The 22,285-nt window shown below is 33.6% G+C and overlaps 1 protein-coding gene across 3 annotated transcripts in view; it reads left to right on the top strand.

Annotated features, from left to right (window-relative positions):
- The window catches only part of SSBP2 (single stranded DNA binding protein 2), a 404,380-nt gene that overhangs the window by 119,140 nt on the left and 262,955 nt on the right, over positions 1–22,285 (top strand). For 2 of the 3 annotated variants that reach the window (XM_074204890.1, XM_074204891.1), the window contains exons 2-3: positions 10,401–10,473; positions 20,113–20,174. The exons of the other annotated variant lie outside the window; for it this stretch is intronic. In XM_074204890.1, coding sequence (XP_074060991.1) covers positions 10,401–10,473; positions 20,113–20,174 — 135 coding nt within the window. The remainder of the gene's footprint in view (positions 1–10,400; positions 10,474–20,112; positions 20,175–22,285) is intronic. 3 annotated transcript variants of the gene reach the window in all.

Genomic DNA, 22,285 nt, shown 5'->3' on the forward strand with positions numbered 1-22,285 from the left:
ATTGTGTCCAGATGGAAAAAGGTAAAGATAGCTGTTTTTTCTGTTATATCCTTAGAAAATACCGAGATATAAAACATGATAGTTTTGTTGGATCGTTGACCTGAATTTTTAGAAGATTTGTGATTGGTGTGATATGTTGAAGATTAGAATAAATTACATATTCTATAATTTCAATTGTAGAAAATTCTTTTATCTATCTTTTAATAAGTATGAAGACTGCTTCTTAATATTTTTGAATTCATTCATAATTAAAATACTAAGTATTCACTATTTGCGTATATAGTAATATATATAGTAATCTGATAGACTTTGAGAGACTTCGAACATAATAAGCACTTTAATGATTTCTTTTTGAATGAATCAATTCCTATCTGTACCTGAAGTCTCTTCAGACTCAAAATTCTGTATTTTATATATCCTTTTTTAAATATGGTGATTGCAAGTCTCACCAAACACTATGCAATATGTGAATTAAGGCAGTAGTCATCATTAAAGTTAATTGGCCCTTCTTGAAGTTGTCTGGTCCAAACTTCAGTTAAAGTTAGAGCAATAAAACTCAAGTCTGTGGTATGCCCTCAGAAAAGATTAATTGATAATTGGGTCATTAACCATCTAGTTGAACAAGATGGCCTCCAGAATAACCTAAAATTGAATGTTATTTAATTTGTAAAGCATTGATCATTCTTTGCAGAATAAAATGAACACAGTCAAATTGCATTTTTGCAACCTTAGATGTTGCTTCTCATATAGTAGCTAACACTTACCCAGTGTGTCCACAGCTAAGTTTCACCTTCTATGCCAGAGAGATGCTCTAAGGATTGAAGAATCTTGTTCTGTTTTATTAAAAACAACACTGGCAAATAAATGTAGCAGAAATACTGGGATTCTATTCTGATGGAAATTATGAATACCCTCTTTGAAAGGTTCAAGTTCCCTAGGGCCCTTGTGAGGAACTATTTGTTCCTTCCTAAATAACAAGCCTGCAATGCCAGCAACCTTACAAACATGAAGATAATAGCATAATAGAACAGTATGCCTTTTCAAATTAGGTTCTTTTATACCTGTATGTGGAACAGAAATTATCCTGTTTCATATTAAAGATTATCTTTTTGATATCTACAAAAAGGCTGCTTGCCTTTAAAAAAAAAAAACTTCTGGGACGACTAGGTGGTATGGTGGATAGAGCACTGATCAGCCCTGGAGTCAGGAGTACCTGAGTTCAAATCCAGCCTCAGATACTTATTTACCCAGTTGTGTGGCCTTGGGCAAGCCACTTGACCCCATTGCCTTGCAAAAAAACCTAACAAAAACAAAAAAAATTCTATATAAAATACTAGTGGCATAACTGGTAGAATGACTAGAGCAACTCTATGGGATCACAATGAGAAACTGCTTAACAAAAGTTTAAGTTCTATAATTGTTTATCTTCCTAAGATTAAGGTTTAAAACTATTGCCTAACATGTATTTAATGAGACAGTATAATTTGATAGTTTTTGCTACCATTGTTCAGTGACTTTTTATTAATTTTGTAGCATGAATTCTGGGCTCACTCTGCCAACTTAATTCACATAATACTACACATGTATTTGGTCTTCAGTCCCTGAAAAGAATGCACTCCCAGTTGGGTTACTAGAAAATCACTCCTCCCTTTCCTCCATTGTAGAGATAGGTGGATTGGTTGTGTGGTGGAGGTGTTCTTTATCTCCTCTTAAGTCCTTTTTTCTTTTTGAGGAGTTCTCACTAAGTTTACATGTAGCTTAGAAGATTGTGACTTGGCTGCCAGATCACACTACTGTTGAGCAGGTTGTTCTTCCAGACAGACTCACTGGACTTAGCTGCTGTTGCTATTTCAGTGATGGTTCTTTTGGTGACTCTTCCAAATTTTGAATTTCTCAGGATTGTAACTGTTTTTGGTTTATCCCTGATATTCATTCACCTAAGATCAAGGAAAAATACTCTACATAGAGACCCCCCCCCAAAAAAAAAAAACAACAACAACAAGAGACACTTTGCAGTCATGGCCACATGAGGTGTTCCTCAACCAGGAGCAGATCACTGCCTGAGAGCTGTACCCACCTTCTCTCTGTTAACTTCAGGATCAACTCTTTATCCACTTACAGGGAAAGGAGAAAAAGAGCATCTGTTGGAGCCTTTTCTATGCATACTTTCCAAATGCACATACTTAGTCCTGGCTTAGTATCCAATTAAATTTTTAGTCAAGATGTACTAAGTCAATAGAAAACAGTAAGAGACTACCTATCCATCTCCGTTTCTGGAAGCAGGTTCATCAAGCAGCCACATAGATTAGTAATAAGCAGAGGATATAAAGCTCAATACTGTAAGGATTAGATTCTCAATGAGTGATCCCTCCATTACAAAGTCAAGTTTCAATGACAGTTTCAGTGTTGTAGAATTTTACCCCATTTTTGGTGGCCTAATTTAAATTAGAAGTTTCTTCTAGAATATTTGGCCTTTAGATTTTTAGGTTATTTCTCTTAAATATTGTTGTTAATATACAGTGATATCCCTGCTAAGTGATAATACTAGTGAGGTATATACAAATTTTAAAAGCAGATTAAATTCCTAATTGGCTTTCCTGCTTCAATTCTCTTCCCCCCCCCCTCCAATTCATCCTATAGTAAATTCTGCTTTTAGACTCATCTTCCTAAAAATAGCACTTAAAAAACCATAGTTCCACAGTGCCTAAGACATAAAGTCTACATTCCTGTCTGAAACTCAAGATCATATAAATCCCTTCAACCTTTTATTTGACCATTCCTTGGTTACAAATCCTGTACTCTGATAACTTGAATTTCCCTCAAATAGACTTCATTCCTCTCTCTCTCTCTCTCTCTGTAGCATTTGCTTATGTTATTACATGAGCCTGTCTAGAATTCTTATTCTCCCCTCCAGTCTGCTTATTCAAATTTTCTTCATCCTTTATGATCCAAATTAAGTACTGCCTCTTTCTGAAATATCTGATTATTCAAGATTTCATTCATCACTTGCAGTCAGCACTCCTACTACAAAAGGATAACCAGGCCTTTTTCTCAGCTAACAGCATTTGTATTCTTTTAACAGCATAGGAAGAACTGATTTTAGCACCTAGTTAGCAAAACTAATTAGTTAAAATTGAAAGTTTCCAGATGGCTCATACTTTGCCCCCAGGTTGTGGCACTTCAGATGAGTTCTCTTCTTTCTTACCTTCAACAGGTAAATGGTCTCAATGTACCCTCTACCCTTGTAATAGAATTTTTCTTTTAAAGTTAATTTGAGAAGGCTTTTCAGGCTGTTTAACCTTATCCTTTTTTATGAAGTTTGCCTCAATTGAGAAAAATGCTAGGTACAGTCCTGCTTTATAGCATTTATTTCCTCCTCATTCTATTGAGATTTGGTTATATAGTGTCCTGTTTTCTCTTCTGTTCTGAAAAAAGTCTTTTTTTCCCCTTAGCTAGATTATAAGCTCCTTGAGAAAAAGAAGGGAATGCTTTTGAATTACACTTTTTTTGTGTGTGCTCACACAGTTCTTGCTGTATCATAAGTATTCAGTAATACTTGTTAAAATGAATGAAAAGATTAATAAATGTGAATTTGGATTTCAGGACTATTTTTCAGCTTACCCTTTGTAGAGTGGAGGCCATGGTATGATAAGGGAATGGAAGGGGAATAAAGAAATTTAGAAAATAAAAGGAGAGGAGACTAGAAGAGGAAAGATAGAACTCCTTGCTTTTCCAAGCTGGAATAATAACCAAACTAGCTATCATTTTTTTAAAGTTTTTTTTTTCAAGGCAAATGGGGTTAAGTGGCTTGCCCAAGGCCACACAGCTAGGTAATTATTAAGTGTTTGAGATCACATTTGAACCTAGGTACTCCTGACTCCAAGGCCGGTGCTTTATCCACTGCGCCACCTAGCCACCCCTAGCTATCATTTCTTTAGCAATATCAGCTATTGATATAAAGGACTTTTCAAATATAATTTCATTTTATTCTCATAGTAACACTAGGAGGTAGACTCTCTTATCATCCTAATTTTACAGATGAGGTAACTGAGGCAGAGAGAGATGAGTGTCTTGCCCAGGATTACACAGTCAGTGTCTTAGGTAAGATTGGAATTCAGGTGTTCTTGATTTCAGGTCTGGTACTCTATGCTTTGCCACAGATGAGTTAACTTCCCTCATTCAGATTCCTACCTTCTCTCTCTAATGTCTAATAGTAGTCCTGGAGTCCTCCTAATTTAAATGCCTACGGCAACTACCATTATATGGGCTAGTAATTCCAGGACCTCTCTTAAAGCTAGGTTTCCTCCTTTCCCTTACCTGGGAAGACCCTTACTTATGGAACCTCAAGAATCTGATGTCTCTTATACTTTTGTTAGTCTGACTTGTGACTCTCCTCTACTTTTACTCAATAATTCTTAGGTTTATGTCACCTTGCCATAGGTCTGACAGCTTCTATCCATGTCTTTTGCCACAGTTGTTGTCCATTCTACCAGGCCATTATCTCTTACTGCTCAATAGGAGCAAAAACCGACAGTTGAAAGTTCAGTTGCTTTTTTCATAAGTCTAGTAAGCCTTTATATTTTTGAAGGACACCCTGGGACACTTCGAAAGACTGGTCTGTGTTCAAGGCCCTCTGTGATTGGTACATTCTCCAAACTGTAGCTCGTAACCCCCTGCTGGTATGTGTAAGCTTTCAGCTAACAAGAGGTATGTGAAAAACAATAATAGCTTTAATCATGTTTGACCACTAAAAATAAAAATAAAGTACAAAAAAATCCCCCCCATGTCCACATGTGGCTTCTAGGCCATGGACTGGAGAAGGACATACATATAGAGAACATGTATAACCAAGGAACACTCACAGGGGGCTTATGTGTTCATGGAACATGTACAGAGGGGAATGTCTTAGGAGGGCTGCAACTCATCTCTAATACTTCTGCTAGGAAAAAATCCTACCATTTGGTTTATGTCTTAACATTTTTATTGTATTTCTTATGTCCATTCTACTCTTTTGTGTGGACTTTCATGTGTCATGCCTTCTTATTGAGTCAAGTTGAATTATGGCAAATTCACTCCAGCAGAAAGAAAAGTTTGAATGCTCATGAACTAACTCTCTCTCTCTCTCTCTCTCTCTCTCTCTCTCTCTCTCTCTCTCTCTCTCTGTGTGTGTGTGTGTGTGTGTGTGTGTGTGTGTTCCAGATGTTTGATATGGCTTCCAGATCACTGAATCTTGGAATTTTAGAGTTGGCATGACCTTTCTGACTTTGTCTCCAAATTGAATCTTAGTTAATCTGTGTTTTTAGTCTAAAGTTTGATTAGCCATACAAACAACTTTCAGTTATCGTAGTACAGGGGAGGATATCAAGGAACTTCTATTTTTGTACATAATTTCGGTGGTTCTCTTTCTCTTTAAAAAATGCTATTTTTAAAATTACCTTTTGATTTTCTCTTCTGTCCATTGGACAATTTTAAAAGTGCAAAGCACAGATGATTCAGGAAATAAAATATAGTCTTGTGCAAAAATACGTATTTCATCCTGGATTTTAATCACCTCTCTGACAGGAGATGAATGATGTGAATCATATGAATTTAACCATTGATAAGCAATACCTATTTATAAACAAATTCTAGTTCTAGTTATTTTTAAAGATCAAGGTTTGTTTTCCACGAGTTGCTATACTATGAGGTTCACTGATTCTGGCAGTGAAATGATTAATATTTTTAAGGTCTAACTGAAAAGATGGTTTAAAAGGAATTAGAAATTGTCAAGATTCTCTTTTTATCTTTGTGGAATTTTATTTACATAGAAAAACATTCTTTAATAATAAATTATATTTTATTATGCTTAGAGTTTTTACATCTTTGAGAGTAGAAAGATATAGGTTCTGTATTCATTCTGCAGAATAATTTGAAGCTAGAGAAGTTGATGCTTGCTGATGTGGATGCTGTAGGTTATTTGAGGATTTTTGTTTCCTTACTCCCAATCCCAGAATTTAAGGAATTTTAATGTATTAATTAAAAGTTGAACTTGTTTAGAGTTGGAAAAAATAATCATTAAATGAAATGTTATGAAAACTATTTGGATTAAGTATCATTAATATGTATGTTATAAGGATAAATATAAATATTTTGAAGTTTTGTTAAAATATGAGAAGTTTCAGTTTTAAGAGGAGTGAAAGAATAAGATTAGATGGATTACTTATGTGAGATGTTCACATTTTTCTAATGAAGTTATAATTTCCTCTATTTGATAATGGGAAAGAATATGACTAACTAGGGATATAATAAGGTTTTGTTATTCATTTGTGTCTGACTCTTTGTGACTCCATGGACCATACTATCTCTGGGTTTTTCTTGGCAAAGATAGCAAAGTGGTTTGACATTTCTTTCTCCAGAGGATTAAAGCATACATAGATTAAGTGACTTGCTCAGGGTCACATAGCTTATAAGTATCTGAGATACTTTTGCAACACAAGACTTCCTGAATCTAAGCCCAGAGCTTTATCTACTGAGCCACCTAATAACCCTATTTTAGCTATTATTTACCAGGATACTTCTTTAGAGATTTCAGGTTGGAAACAAAAAATGCAAGAAAAATATGGAAGTGAAGACAGATTTCTATCTAGCTTATTGTCTAATTTTGGTAATAAGGAATCCTGAGATGGGAGGGGAGGGGGGAGGGACCTAAGTTTTACTATTAGAAGGACCTTTGTTTTGAACTTTCAAATTCATTCATTTATTTATTTATTCATTCACTTATTTATTTATTTATTTATTTTGAATATTACAATTTTTCCCCCAGTCTCACTTCCCCCACCCCCACCCCCAGAAGGCAGTCTGTTAGTATTTACAGAAGTCCCTTCCTTTGCAGAAACTTTCTCTTTAAATGTTTTCTCTGGTATGTAAAACTGGTATTGTTTGGAGCAATGAGAAGATAGAAAATTTAATTAAATTAATCAGCAAGCATTTAATAAACTGTTACCAGGCATTATATTAGGTACTAGAGATACAGAGAAAAAATAAAATAGCCCTTGCCCTTAAAACACTTAGATTCTGTCAGATGGTGTCTGAGCTGAGTTTTTAAAGAAACAGCATGTATACTTATAAATATATACAAATTAAATATGAAGAAGCTTTTGGATGCCGGCTCTAGCAACTGTATGTATTGTCCTTTGAGAGAAGGAAACTGGGGAATTTTGGAAGTTCTAAGAGGCATAGTTTGAAAGGATTGTGCCTTCTAACCATGAGTGACATTCAGAATAAAACCTCATTGATGAGATGCTTCAGAATGAGGAACACAGATGTCATCCGTATATATGAAGGAAAGTGATAGGACTTTAAATGTCACAACCACAGAAGTTTTCCTAGCACTTGTATGGAAGATAAACTGGAGAGAGTTAAGGAGACTGACATGACCACTGCAGCCGTCCTGGAAGAAGTGATGAGGGAGGACCTTAACAAAGGTGTTTCTGCTGGGAATAGAGAGGACCCTGTAGAGGTAGAATCAGGAAAGACTTGGTCACCATTTGCTAGTATATTATAAGGAATTTTTGAGTATTCTTATATATAGTTTTGAATGAGTATCATAAACCTGAATGTGTACATAGATACAGACACTGGGGTACACATATAGAAATGTGTTTATATTATGTCAGAGGCAGCATTTTCAAGTACCCAGTTCTTTCCGACACAGGATCATCCCTGTTTGTGCTACACTGTGTTAACCTTTCAGGAGAGTTGCAGAATGAAGACAGTTCAAAGTTGTTGGTCTTCCAGAAGTGAAGAAACAGGTACTCATAAGAGAAAGAACTTGGAGTTAGGAGGGTTGGCTTTGAGTGACAACCACTAGCATATGATATCAAAAGATGATCAACCTCTGACTGAACTAAATCATTACCAAATGGAGATTGTAATAGTTGTATCACTTACCTCCAATATTATGGGGAAAGTGCTTTGTAAATCTCAAAGTTCTATATAAATATGAGTTATTAATTCCTGGTAATAACAAAATAACACTTATCCTTAGACATAGATGAAAATGTAGAGAAGTATATCTTTGTGCTAAGTGTTCATATTAGATTCTCGGGGCATGGATTAGGACTGAGGCTTTAAACAAACGAACAAAAAACCCGAGTTAACATTTCATTTTAGATTAAACATTTTGTTCCTTAAATGAAAAATTGTAGAAGAAAAGAGTTATTATTATACAGTGGTTAAAATGCTAACTTAGAGTCAGGAAGTTTGGAATCAAATCATGCCTCAAATCAAGCTATTTAGACCCTCTCAGCCTCAGTTTCCTCATCTAGAAAATGGGGATAATTATAGTACCATATATTTGTGCAGCACTTTGCAAAACTTCAAGAGCTGTATAATTGTATATAATTGTATAAATGTTAGCTGTTATTAGCTAATATTATAATTAAAAGAATTCAGAAATAATCCCTTTGCTTCTAGAAGAAAATCTCATCTTGGTAGTGCTATATTTAGATTGAAAAATTTAGAAGGAGGAACAGTTTTAAGGTTATATCTATGTTTATTAGTGTTCTCAGACCACTCTTTAGCAGTGAGCCACTTGACCAGATGGACTTACTCTCATGGTCTTAGACAAATGTGCAGCTCAGCTCAACTTGTAGAAGACTTAACTCACTTCATGGCAAGGAGATCAATGATCAGGAATGAGAAAGCTTTCCTTTCTGTTACTTGTGTGACAACTCATTTATAATAAGTATAGCATTTCAGACAGAGATGTCATCTGTCTTTTAATGATAAAAAATCATTTGGCAGGAAAAATAGTACAACTATATTGAATTGTTACTATGCATTGTTTACTAGAAACCTGGTTCAATATTGGTAAATACAGAGTAGCAGAAACTGAACTGTTGTGTAATATCTGGGCATTAGTCCAAGATATCATTAAAAAATACTACCACAAGACTAATTTGGGATTTTGAATAATATTTTGTTAACAGATCAACTGAAATTAAAGCACATGGAGTAGTTTAAGAATTAAGAGTACACATAATGGGAACTGTGTGTAGGCAGAATAGGTTATATTCTTTGCATGTGTTATGGAATGTGTGTGTGTGTGTGTGTGTGTGTGTGTGTGTGTGTGTGTGTGTATATAAAAGTAAATATATATATGAATGCATATATAGATCATAAATATAGGTATGTGTTTATATGTAGGCGTATATAAGTGTATAATAGATTAATTTTCAAACTAAAAATCTTAAATGCTTTAGTGAGGTCTGCTATATCTAAATCTTAATACTTTTTTGGTTATATTTTTATATACCTCATACAATTAAATAATTTATGTTAGTGTCAAAGCTGATGAAAGGTTGCTGAACAAATATAAAAATGAGAACTGAGATTTTTGACATGCATGTGCACAAAGAGTTAAGGTTTATATTCGCATACATGGGGAAAATTGGAAGAGATAAAGTTATTAGAAAGTTTCCATGAAATAATCACATGCGAATAAATGATTTATTTATACTATAAAAGAAGACTTCTTAGAATATAGAGTCATGGGCTTATATTATTATTGGTCATGGACTTAAAATTTTAAAATTACGTTTTTTTTTTGATCTAGGACAAAGGGAGTGAGTTACCAGGACAAAAATTGAAATGTGTGACCTTTCTTGCCCATAGAAACATATCTTTGCCTTTTTCTTCACATATTATTTTAATTGTAAGATTTTTCTGAGTATTTGTGCATGTGTATGAATCTATATTATATTGAATGCATACATAGATGCTTATGAATACATATATAGTTGTGTATATAGACATTGATATGTCTTTATTGATATGCATATGTCAAAAACATACATATGATGTTTTTGTGTATATATTCATAAAAATGTAAGCATATGTGTGATTTTGTTGGTAGAGAAGTTGTTTCCTTAAGGGATCATCTCCTAATGATTGCTACCCATTCTGCAACTTAGGTGTTTAAAGAGTTATTTGGGTTGTCCAGAAGTTAAGTGATTGGTTTGGATCACCCAAGCTAGTGTGTGTCAGAGGCTAAACTTGAATCTTCCTCTTCTCAGCTTCAAAGGAGGTTCTTAAACTCTTCTCAAAGCTGTTTCTCGTGTGTGTGTGTGTGTGTGTGTGTGTGTGTGTGTATACATATATATGTGTATACATATATATAATACATATATATACATTTACAATTTATAGAAAACTGTGTAATAGATGTGTGTATACATATGTTGCATGTATACACACATGAGTATAGGAAGATAGAAATATAAATGCCCCATTTATAAATTCCCATAAGCATGGGCATTTCATAATGAACTTATTTTGAAAGGAAAAAGAATATATGTCTTCTTTGAGTTTGAATTTTAAAAAACTTTCTCAATTATTAATATATTTTATTCATTTTCTAGGTTAGCACTCTATGTATATGAATATCTGCTCCATGTAGGAGCTCAGAAATCTGCTCAGACATTTTTATCAGAGGTATGTTTTGCATCTTTTTTTGGCTTACAATTTTTGTGCATTTCATAAATAAATTGCTTATTTTAAACTAAATAATTTTATATAAGTCATTTGTGTATATATTCTTGCATGCCATATAGTGGACTCTGTTATTGGGATGTATTTATTTTGTGAATTATCTGTGTAAGCAATTTTTAAAACTCCAAGACTCTTTGTAGTTGGTGTTTTTCTAGGAAATGTAAAGCAATATTAATATCATCCTAAGCAAAATATAACATAGAATCAATATGCTGCTTTAAAATCATTCTATGAATTCCTAAACCACAAATTATGTTAAAGATGACTATTACTTTAGATTATTTGTTTTATTCATTAATATGGATATAACGAAGAATTAATTCTTTTCTCATATTTTAATTAGGAAAGATTTCAGCTATCAGCTGTTGAACCCATCTCTTTTCCTTCCCTAAACCTATTTGATAAGCTTTAATTTGAACTTTTTTTCCACAATGGTTCTATTTTTTTATAGTTCTCTTGCAGATTTTGATGCCTTATAGACTTTAGAGGAAGAAGAGTTTATAATTTTAGTTATTTTGTTCAAGGCTGCTTTAACTTGGATCACTCCATGATCTCTCCCTGAATCCCAGAGCAAGTTTTGCCTCTTCAGGGCATCACTTAGGATCCCTGGAATCCAGTGTTCTTCTGCTCCTTCTGAGTTTTTTCCTAAACCAAGAATATTCCTTTTTGTTCCTTAAATTTTGCAATGTTTCCACATCTTTATTTGTGATTACAAAAGTAATATTCTCCAAAAATAAAAAAGAGCTTTATGGATAATTTATTTCAATACCCTTTTACTAGTGATAGAATTATCTCCTGTTCCTTAAAAGTAGAAATTCTTTCACTTTTGTCTTTGTATCCACATCTTTTATCACATGTTTGCTGATTAACTGGTTGTCCTAATGCAACTTTTTCATATTCTAAGTCCAAGTACAAACATTTGCTCTCTGTTTCTGCCACAAGTCACTATCAATGACTGGTGGGGAGACAAAGGGAGAAATCCCTTTTCTTCTGTTCCCTAACTTCTCACTATTCTGGAAGAAAGGCTGAAGGAAAATTGTGAAAAAGCGTAATGCCAAGAGTATTTTCCCATTCACTATTCAAGTTGATTTAGGGGAATCCTCCTGATGAGCCCTCTTTTCCATGGACATATATGTAGTTGCTGACTATATATGCATCCCTATATCTCAACATCCCTGATTTAATGGTCTGATATAGAATCTGATTGCTTATGTTCCTGAAGGAACATTCCTTCTCTTCTCTACTACTTGAAATTTCTCTACCTTCCCATTAACCCCTTCTACTTTTACTGTTATAGATACCATTTCTGCCAAGAATTGCTATTAACCCTTACGACAATCTCTAGTTTTAACTTCTTCCAGGAACTGATTCAGGACATCCTATGTGGTGGCTGTATCAGTGGTAAAGGAGAAAGAGGAGTAAGGAAAATTGGCAAATAAAAATGAAGAAGGGAAGTTATCCCCTTGTAACCATTTCCCCTTACATGTATAACTGTTATTCTTTGCCATCTCATCATTGAATTATCATTCATTATATACTCCTCTATTTTTTATTATGAATTTAACAGGTATCAACAGATGTGAACATTCCAGTATGAAAAGAACAGAAAAGAGAATTACATATGAAACTGTAAATTTCTGTTCAGTTTCATGCCATTCATTTTTAAAGCCTCATATTAAATTTAACATGATCACAATAGACTATCTTGAGTGGATGTCCTTCCTCCTGAACTTCTTTCTTCTCTCTTCTTTGTTTTTTGTGTCATTGATAGTTTTATTTTTCTTCTTTTATTTGAATCACTCTCACTACCCACCAACTCTCCAATCCCACTAGAAAGAAACTCTCCTCTATACCCAATAAGTATTATCAGGCAAGCAAAACAAATCAATACATTGACCATGTATGAAAATATATATCTTCTTTCATATCTCTAATGATGTGTCACCATTCTTCCCAGAGATGGGAGGCATGCATTATCATGCCTTCCAGAATCATGATTGATCACTTCATTGATTAGAATTCTTTCTACCTTGTTTTTTATATACACAGTTGTATAAATCATTCTAGTTCTATTCCCTTCTCTCTGTCATACTAGAATTTTCAGGTTTCTTTGAATCTAATTCTTCTGCCATTTCTTGGAGAGTAATAATATTATTACATCATATTCTTATACTTTTGTCTTTTAGCTATTTCCTTGTTAATGGATACACACTTCATTTAGTTCATTGCTATATCAAAAATTATGTTACAATTTTTTCCTATAGATAAGTTATTTTCCTTTATCTTGATCTATTTGGGGTGTTGTCTAGCAGGATAGGAAGGTCAGAAGGTATGTACGTACAACCCAGCACTCACCTCATTTCCAACTTACTATACAAACTCCTACAACAGCTCCTGTTAACAAATGTCCAGTATAGGCCAATTCTGGAATTTCTTCCAAAATATAGATGAATCTTACTGTGTACCCAAACACTCACTTTTATGCGCTTTTATTTTTTTCCACTATGGAACTTAAGTGGAGAAAAAAATTAAAAATACTTTGAGGGGATGGAAGAGGACCTTTTAAGCTCTACCACTTTTCCCATTACTTAAAAAAGTTAAGAGTTTTAAATCTCATACTTGCTTCAGTGTCAGGAGAGGAGAAGCTGTGAGATTGTTATGTTTTCCACTGGGCCAGAGAAATACTAATTAGGGAATATGGGTAGTAGTGATGAACAGTTAAGAAGGCCATTCTTTTCCCTTAAGAAGAGAAGAAACCAAATTCTCAAAGTTCATCTGAGCAAATCTGTATCTGCATGCAAGAGCCCAAGTTACCACATCTTAGACATTTCATTCTGGTTTGAGATGGCTGTAATTGTTAGGAAATTTTTATACTGAGCCTAAATCTAGCTCCTAATAATTCCTTTTGTTGACCTCTGGATGATAAATTCATAATAAAAAAATAGAGGAGTATATAATGAATGGATAATTCAATGATGAAATGGCAAAGAATAACAGTTATCAATGTAAGGGTTACAAGGGGATAACTTACCTTCTTCATTTATTTGCCAGTTTTCCTTATTCCTCTTTCTCCTTTACCACTGATACATTTCAGGAAAGCAGTCAGATCCCTAGAAGTCTATTCACCTTGGTTAAACATACTTTTTTTCTTTAGTTGTTTTTTTATATAATAGTTTCTTTTTTTCCCTTGCCGTTCTGGTCTTCTTTCTCTAAGTTCGTTACATTTTGTCAAGTTTGCTCCAAACTAAATAAGGTGTTCTTTTTATAGTGTGAACAGTTATATCCCTTATTCTAAATCCTTGATAGATCTGTAATCTCATGAATATGGATACTCCTAGTGATTCTAGCAGCAATTCTATCTGAATGCCTGCCTATCCTATACTAGTGTGTATATTTCTATTAATGCAGCACAAAAACAAATTTTGACTGTGGGAGAACTAGAGACTCAAAGTCCTTTGCTCATAAGCTTCTCTTTGCATAGAGCTCATTAATGCTCTATTTCTGTCTTCTGGCCCAGACCCCAACAACCTTTGTTGGTATTCTTTATGCCTTTCTTGGTATTCCTATTTCTGCCCCTTATTTTACAATTTTTGAAAGGTGGTAGGGAGTCATTGAAGTTTATTGAATAGGAGAGTGTCATGGTCAGACCTTTAATGAAATCACTCTGGTATTTGTGTGAAGGATGAATTGGAGTGGGGAGAGTCTTGAGGCAGGGAGACCTTTAGGAAAGCTATTGGAATAGTTTAGATGAATGGTGATGAGGATTTTAACTCTGGTGATGACTGTGTGAGTGGAGAAAAGGGATGTAATATATGAGAAGTGTTGTAAAACATTGATGTCAGGCTCAAAACAAGTTAACATTATCTATGTTACATTTCATTTATTTTGTTAAACATTTTTCCAGTTATGTTTTAATCTGGTTCAGTCTGTACTCTATGTACGTACTATGCAAGCTGCACTTCTATTGTAGAGAGATGACAAAATTCAAACTTTTAGTAAGTTTATATATAAGCTAAAAAAGTGACCTAGATGGAGAAATCTTGAGATTATATCATAGAAAGAATTTGAAAGAACCAGAAATATTTAGACTAGATATAATATTTAATTGGAAGAAGAGTTGGAAGGAAAGGAAGGATGGCTTTAAGTCCTTTCTTCATGTGTTTGAAGGGCATGTGTGAGATTCTAGAATCATTAGACTTGCTTGGTTTAGCCCAAGGGTTGAACTTGAAGACTGGGTAGAAGTTACAGAGGTGTTGATTGTGCTTCATATAAGTCAGACTTTCTTAACTATTACAGCTTTGTAAAAGTGCAAAGGCTAGGCTCTGGGGGTATTGGGTTCACTCTCCTTTGTGGCCTTCAAAAAAGACTACAGAAACCTGATGCTTACATTCTAGGGATATTCTTAGTGTGAACGGGGGTGGGGGTGCAGCGGCTCTAGATTGCCTCTGTAATTCCTTCCAGAAGTCAGATTCTATTATTCAGTGAGGTTAAATAAATGAAAAACATTTTGAAATATCAAAAGTCTTATGCTGCTGCAAATTATCACTATTATTAAGACTTTTCTGAGATCCCTTTCCTTAGTTTTAATCTTTGGAAAAGTGAGTTGCTTTAAATAAATCAGATAAACAAAGATACAAACAAATGAAATATATGAGCAAATACTAGAGGAGAGAGAATCCTCACAATGAGTTTCCAATGCCATTGCAGATTCTTTCTTTCTCTGCATTTCGTGGTCTTTTATAGAGAAGAGGGGTCTTCCTCTATCACCTAGGCTGAAAGTGCAGTGGCCTCTCATGGCCAGAGCCTAATATTGATTGGCCTAGTAGATTTATTCTACTTAACTTTTTTGACCTGTCCCCGTTTGCCTCTTCTTAGGCCCTATATTTCCCCTTCCCGCTACCCCAATTATGGGGCTTATCATGTTCTTTCAGAATTTAGTGTGGATATTTAGCTTTAGCTCAGTTGCAGGCCAAAAATTCTAAACTCCGAGGACCTACCAGTTTCTACTTTAGCCTCAGTTCCCCCCACACACACACACATTTTGAGGGAATACAGGTGTGTATTACTGTATCTGGCAGTAATTTAGTCTTGAAGCATCACCTGAGACACTAACAGCTTAAGTTACTTGCTCCATGCCAGAGATAGTTCTTCAACCCAGGCTTTCCTGACCCTAAGTTAATTTCTCTATCTACTACCTTAGAAGTAGGAAAGCTTGAAAAGGATATGAGATTAATAAAGGAATTTGTTTTATGCTTTGAGTTCTTGTCATTAAAAGAGTTGGTAAAGAGTCCATACTATGATTTACATATAATTTGGTGTTTTCAGTCTTTAAAAATCATTGAACAAAATCACTTAAGCTGCTTTCCCTCATTTTGTGTAATTGTTATACACTTCTTTGAAAAACTACTTATTAATCAGCTTAAAATTTCAGGAATAGGTGGCAGGAGAGCCAATGGAATTAGTATTAGATAATTCAAGCTGGACATTTTTACATTTTTATAACATACATTGATTGGTCATTGTCCATATTTATCATGATTAATACAAACATATTTAACTAGTTGCTGTTAATCTCCTTTGAATTAATTTCCTGGATTTATTCTTCTTTTTTAAGAAATGCTTGTCACATATTCTCCATCAATAATTTTGGTTCCTAACAGCAAAGTACATATCTTCATCAGAATTCCCACTGGTTTGCATTTTATTTACTTCACAACCTTGAAAAATCTTACCAGTTTCTGGCAGTTTAATGGCACTTAAGTTTTTCAATCTATTCCCTAAACTTCTTCCTTTAAAGACTTCAGTCCTAGTTAAGGCCACCCTGTGAGTTCCTGTTAATTTTTTTAAGAGCCCTTGGGATAGGAATTTCCCATCCCTGTAGTAATGACTGATGGAAAGAATTTGTTCAATTTCTCTGTAATCTACAATAATGATTCTCTTTAATTGCCCTCTACCTCTTGGTGGTCTCAAGGATCTGTGGGCACATTCTCCTTCTTGTACTTGACTGATTTTTAATTATTTAATCTTTAAAGTTAAGGCAAAGATTAAGTCTTTCCACATTTGTTTTTTAAGTAATAATTTGCCATTTACCATTAACATGGGATAAAATTTTAGTGTGTTTAATAGATCTTGGATAAAACCATTAATTTTAAGAGATTTTAACCTAGATCTGAAACTTTAAATTCCATTTTAGAGGAATAAAAAAAAATTCAAATAAACATTCTCCCTCACATAAAACTTTTAAGAGAAACAAGAAGTAAGTAAAATGAATGTTATTATTCTTTTTAAAAGAGACAGCTATCATTCAAATATTCTTGAAAGCAAACTGAAATTAGGCAAAAAGAGTGACTAAAATGTCCTTATCCCAAGGAGTTTAAATGGCAGAAAAAAATGGCTTCTTTTCTGTTTGTAGCAGATTTTTTTGTAGTGGCAAAAAGTAGATGGCTTTCAATGGAAGAACAGGTAACCTACTTGTGGTACATGAATGTGAATGCGAAAAATCCTAAATATGAGGAAGCTGAGAAGCTTGGACAGGCATACAAATGTGGATGCAAAATAAAGTAAGCAAAACCATGAAAATAATTTACACAATTACAGCCATAGAAATGGGAGGAACAAGAGTAAACCATTTGAAACTGAATTCTATGAAATGACCAAGCTTCACCTGCTAGGAGGCAGGAGAAAACCCTACCCACCTCATATACGTTGATTTTTTAAAAAATTTTATTTATTTAAGGCAATGGGATTAAGTAACTTGCCCAAGGTCACAGAGCTGGGCAATTATTAAGTGTCTGAGGCCACATTTGAACTCAGGTTCTCCTGACTTCAGAACTGATACTCTATCCACTGTGCCACTTAGCTGCTCCCCACAGTGCCACCTAGCTGACCCTACACACATGGATTTTTTTGAAGAAATAGCTGTGGATGTTGGATGTGGAACACTAAATCTTTTCAATATGCTAATTTGTTTTAGTGACTTTTCTTTTTCTTTTTCTCCTCTTTAAAGTCTTTAATAGTAAGGATGACTTTCTAGGAGGTGAAGGAAGAGGACATATTAGGGGATATTAGAGTATCTAAAAACAAAGAATATAAATGAAAATTTAGTTGTGGGGAAAATTATTTGTATGGCATAATCATAGAGTTATAAATTTAGAGCCAGAGGGACTTTGTATGTTATGGAATCCATATAGATTTAATCTATTCTCCTATAGCTTTTATCAATAGGGCTTTCTGTAATGATGTACTAACGATTTAAAATCAGTAAACATTTTATTAAGTCCTTACTATCTTCCCAGAACTGTGTTCAATGCTGGAGGTAAAGATTAAAAAAAAAAAAAGCAAAAAGAGTCCATGCCCTCAAGGAGACTACATTTTACTTGGGAGAATACATACAAAGTAGACAGAAACTGACTTTAGGGAAAAAGTACTTGCAGCTTGTAGATTGAACACAGAAACTGCAAGCACCTGGTCTTTTCCATTCCTTTTGTTTTGGGCAACTACTATATGTCACTGATGGTTTTTCTTCTAAAAAATTTCATTTATATTAATGATTTGGAGCCTTTTTTTCATTTATATCGGAGAACCTTCTTACCCCAGCAGAACTAGAGGTAATATTCCCCAAATTGTACCTATAATTGCCTTTTCATATAATTATGATTAGTCAAGAGGTAAATGTCAGTTACTTTTGGAAGTTATGACCAACAGACAACTTACCTATTGAAAAAAGACATCACATTTAGTATAAATCAGTTATTTTACATTAAATAAAATTATTATAAATTCTTTAATTTTTCTCTGCATGCGTGCTGGAAAGGGTCTGAACCTATAGGTTTTTTTTTTTTTTTTTTAGTGGAAGGAACTGCCAGTATGAAACTAACCTTCACTGATGCTTTTCTTTTTTAAATTTCATATTTTGTATTTTATTTTCCCCTAGTTACATGTGAAAACAATTTTTAGCATCCATTTTTAACACTTTGAGCTCCAGTTCTCTCCTGTCCTCCATCCTCTCCCTCTCTGCTTTGAGGAGACAAGGGATTTAGGCTATACATGTATAGACAAACAAAACATTTCCATAAAATACATACTGTGATAGAAAATATAGATTAAAAAAAGATCCTCAAAAAAGAATGCTTCAATTTCTATTCAGACACCATTAGTTCTTTCTCTGGTGATAGTATTTTTCAGCTGATCATCTTATGCTTTTTCTGTTACTTTGTACACAGTACACTTTGCATCAGCCTAAGTTAACCTTTCCAGGTTTTTCTGTGAGCATCTTGCTCATCATCATTTCTTATATGACAATAGTATTCCACCATAAACATATTCCATAGTTTGTTCAACCATCCCGCAAATGATGGAAATCCCCTCAATTTCCAATTCTTGACTACCAGAAAAGAGCTGCTAGAAATATTTTTGTACCTTATAGGTCCTTTATCTTTGTGTGGGGGGTATATCACCTAGTAATAATATTGCTAGTTCATTTGACAACCCTCATAAGGGTTACTTTTGGCAAACTGAGAGGCTAAATTTGTCTATGGTTATTCAGATATTAAGTACCCTAAACCAGGACTTAAATCTAAATTATTCTAAATCTTAAGTTTTTAACTCTATTTCCTTTCTTTTCTGAAGGCTCAGAGACATTAGCAGCATGTCAGTGCTCACAGAGTACCAGCTGTGGGATTCAAATCCAGATCTTAACTGACTTCAAACTCAGTACTTTTTCCATTGATATTTCTAAATGTGATAAAATTGCAGGTTCAGTCCCTATCCTTGTTCATAGGACTGCTGTGAGAATCAAATGATGATAATTTTTTAAATGCTGTATATTATATAAATTGCTTTTTTCTATCTCTATTATTTTTTCATTGCAGACCTGCCAAGATATATAATATATCTACATATTAACTTAATTTTTTAAATCAAATAGGACAAATAATTAACATCCATATATCTCACTTTTATTTGGGAATTTCAGCTAGCTACTCAAACTTTTAGAACCAGCATATAGAGACCAGGGCCAAATCAAGCCAAATACACCAGCATAATGTATCTCATTATAAGATGCCAGGACCATTTACTGTTTTTAGTTAAAATACTCATCTGATCATGCCTCAACTAGGGTAAACTGATATTCCAAAAATAAATTATGAATAGTCTAACAGCATAATTTACATTGATCTTCATTGGTAGTATTCAAGAAGTTAAAAAATAACTTGGCACATGTACAAATACTATAATTTTACCATGTGTTAGGCTATATTTATATGGACGCAATTAAGGAAATGTTGCTAGAATATATTCTTGAGATACAAAATCTGTAAAAAGAAATGACCGTTGCTTGTATTTGCAATAAATTTTAAATTTTATGGTTTTTTAACTTATAGGAATCAGCAACCACTTAAATATATTTGTATATACATACACACATACTTATTTAAATAAGCTAAATAAAAATAAGAAAATAATAAAGATCCTGTACATTAAAATATAAAAGAGAAAAGTTCCTGCTTTATTGTATGTGAAGAAATTTTGTATACATTGTGTTTGGGGGGAAATTTTAATATCTTTTTTAATCCATTTTAGATAAGATGGGAAAAAAACATCACATTGGGGGAACCGCCAGGCTTCTTGCATTCTTGGTGGTGGTAAGTGTATCTTTTTATTCCAATTAAACTAGATTTACACTGTATTCCAATGCCCAGTGTGGGGTGTGTGTGTGTGTGTGTGTGTGTGTGTGTGTGTGTGTGTGTGTGTGTGTGTGTGTGTGTGTGTGTGTGCAGGAGTAGTTAATGACCAGTAATGCAGTTTTTTGATTGTATATGATTTTTAATTGTATATGATTCTATCTTTTGCTTTAAAAATTATTTCTATATCCCTCCCAAAAAAATTTAAGAAAAATAAAAACCAAAATCCTTGAAACAAATGTGCATAGTCAAGTAAAATAAGTTCTTTCATTTGTCTTATTTGGTATCTTATTTTTTGGTATCTCTCTTTTAGAAGGTACTTGCTTCATTTGGAGTTGTAGTTGATCATTGCTTTTATCACAGTTTATAAGTATTTTTTAGTTTATAAGTTTTTGAAAATTCTGTCTCTGCAATGTTATATAAATTGTTATCTTAGTTCTGCTCACTTGACTTTGCATAGCAATTCATACAAATCTTGTATCTTCATTTCTCCTACCTTAGTATTATTATATTAATATACCGTAATTTGTTCAGCCATTCCCCATTTGATGGGAACATCCCTGATTTCTAGCTGCTATATTATCTTTGTACAAGAGGCTTCTTTTCCTTTCTTTGATATTTTTGAGATTTAGATCTGTTAAAATGTTTAGGTCAAAGGGTTTGCACAGTTTAGTATCATGGTTCCAAATTAGCTTCCAGAATAGTCTAACAATCTCCAACTCCAGTCATTTTACATTAGTTTCTGGTTGTAGATTCTCTTACAATTGTAGTTTTTCTTTTTTTTTTTAATCTGAAAAATGTGAAATAGAACTACAAAATTGATTTTGTTTGCATTTTTCTAATTATTAGTGATTTGGAATTTTTTTTCCTATGTTTGATGATAATTTGTACTTCTTCCTTTGAAAAACTGTCTGTTAATATCCTATAGTCATTTATTTATTGAGGAATAGAATTTGTTTTTTTGGGTTTTTTCATGTTTTTTTCCAAAGCAAATGGAGTTAAGTGGCTTGCCCAGGGCCACACAGCTAGGTAATTAAGTGTCTGAGGTCAAATTTGAACTGAGGTACTCCTGACTCCAGGGCCAGTGCTCTCTCTCTCTCTCTCTCTCTCTCTCTCTCTCTCTCTCTCTCTCTCTCTCTCTCTCTCTCTCTCTCTCTCTCTCTCTCTCTCTCTCCACTGTGCCACCTAGCCGCCCCAATAGAGATTATTCTTATAAATTTGAATCACTTCCTTTTATATCCTGGATTTGAGACCTTTGTCAAAGAAATTTGTTGCAAGGATTTTTTTTTGTCTTTCTCTTATAAATTTAATTGCCTTAGTTTTTGTTTGAACTAAAACTTTTAAATTTTATGTAATCAAAATTATTCATGTTATCTTCTATGATGCTCCTTATCCCATTTTTTGTCTTAGATTTATCCCCTTGTCATAAAGCTGAAAGGGGCTTTCTTTTTTGTTCCTTTATTTGACTTATGTTATAATCTTTTTTTATCAGTTCATGGGTACATTTAGAGGCTTATCTGGGTATATGTTGTAAAGTATTGATCTAAATCTAACTTATGACTGACTGCTATCCTGTTTTCCCAGAAGTTTTTGTCAAATAGTAAGTCCTTACCTCAGTAAACTGAGTTCTTGGGTTTTACTACTAGATCTATTTACTTTGGTATACTTTTATCACTCTACTCCACTTATTGATCCCTCTATCTTTTAACCATTGCCAAAGAATTTTGATGATTACTGCTTTGTAGTGTAGCTTGAGATCTGATACTTCTAGGGCCCCCCCTTCTTCCTTTTTTTCTTTATTTCCTTTAAAGTTCTGAATCTTTTGTTTCTCCATATCAACAGTTCTTAATTTGGGGTCTGTGTTTGCTACTATTTTGATAGGCATGTCAATACGATTTTTTTTCTTTTTGATTTTATGTATTTAAAATTATTGATCAAGTCTGTTAGAAAAGGGTACATATCACACAAAAGTTTAAGAACTCCTGCTCTAGATGAATTTGGTTATTATTTTGTTAGCTCTATAAAATAACCCATTGTTAGTTTAGCATGATATTGAATCCATAAATTAATTT

This window comes from Macrotis lagotis, chromosome X (assembly GCF_037893015.1).
Source record: "Macrotis lagotis isolate mMagLag1 chromosome X, bilby.v1.9.chrom.fasta, whole genome shotgun sequence".
NCBI classification, from domain to species: Eukaryota; Metazoa; Chordata; class Mammalia; order Peramelemorphia; family Peramelidae; genus Macrotis; species Macrotis lagotis.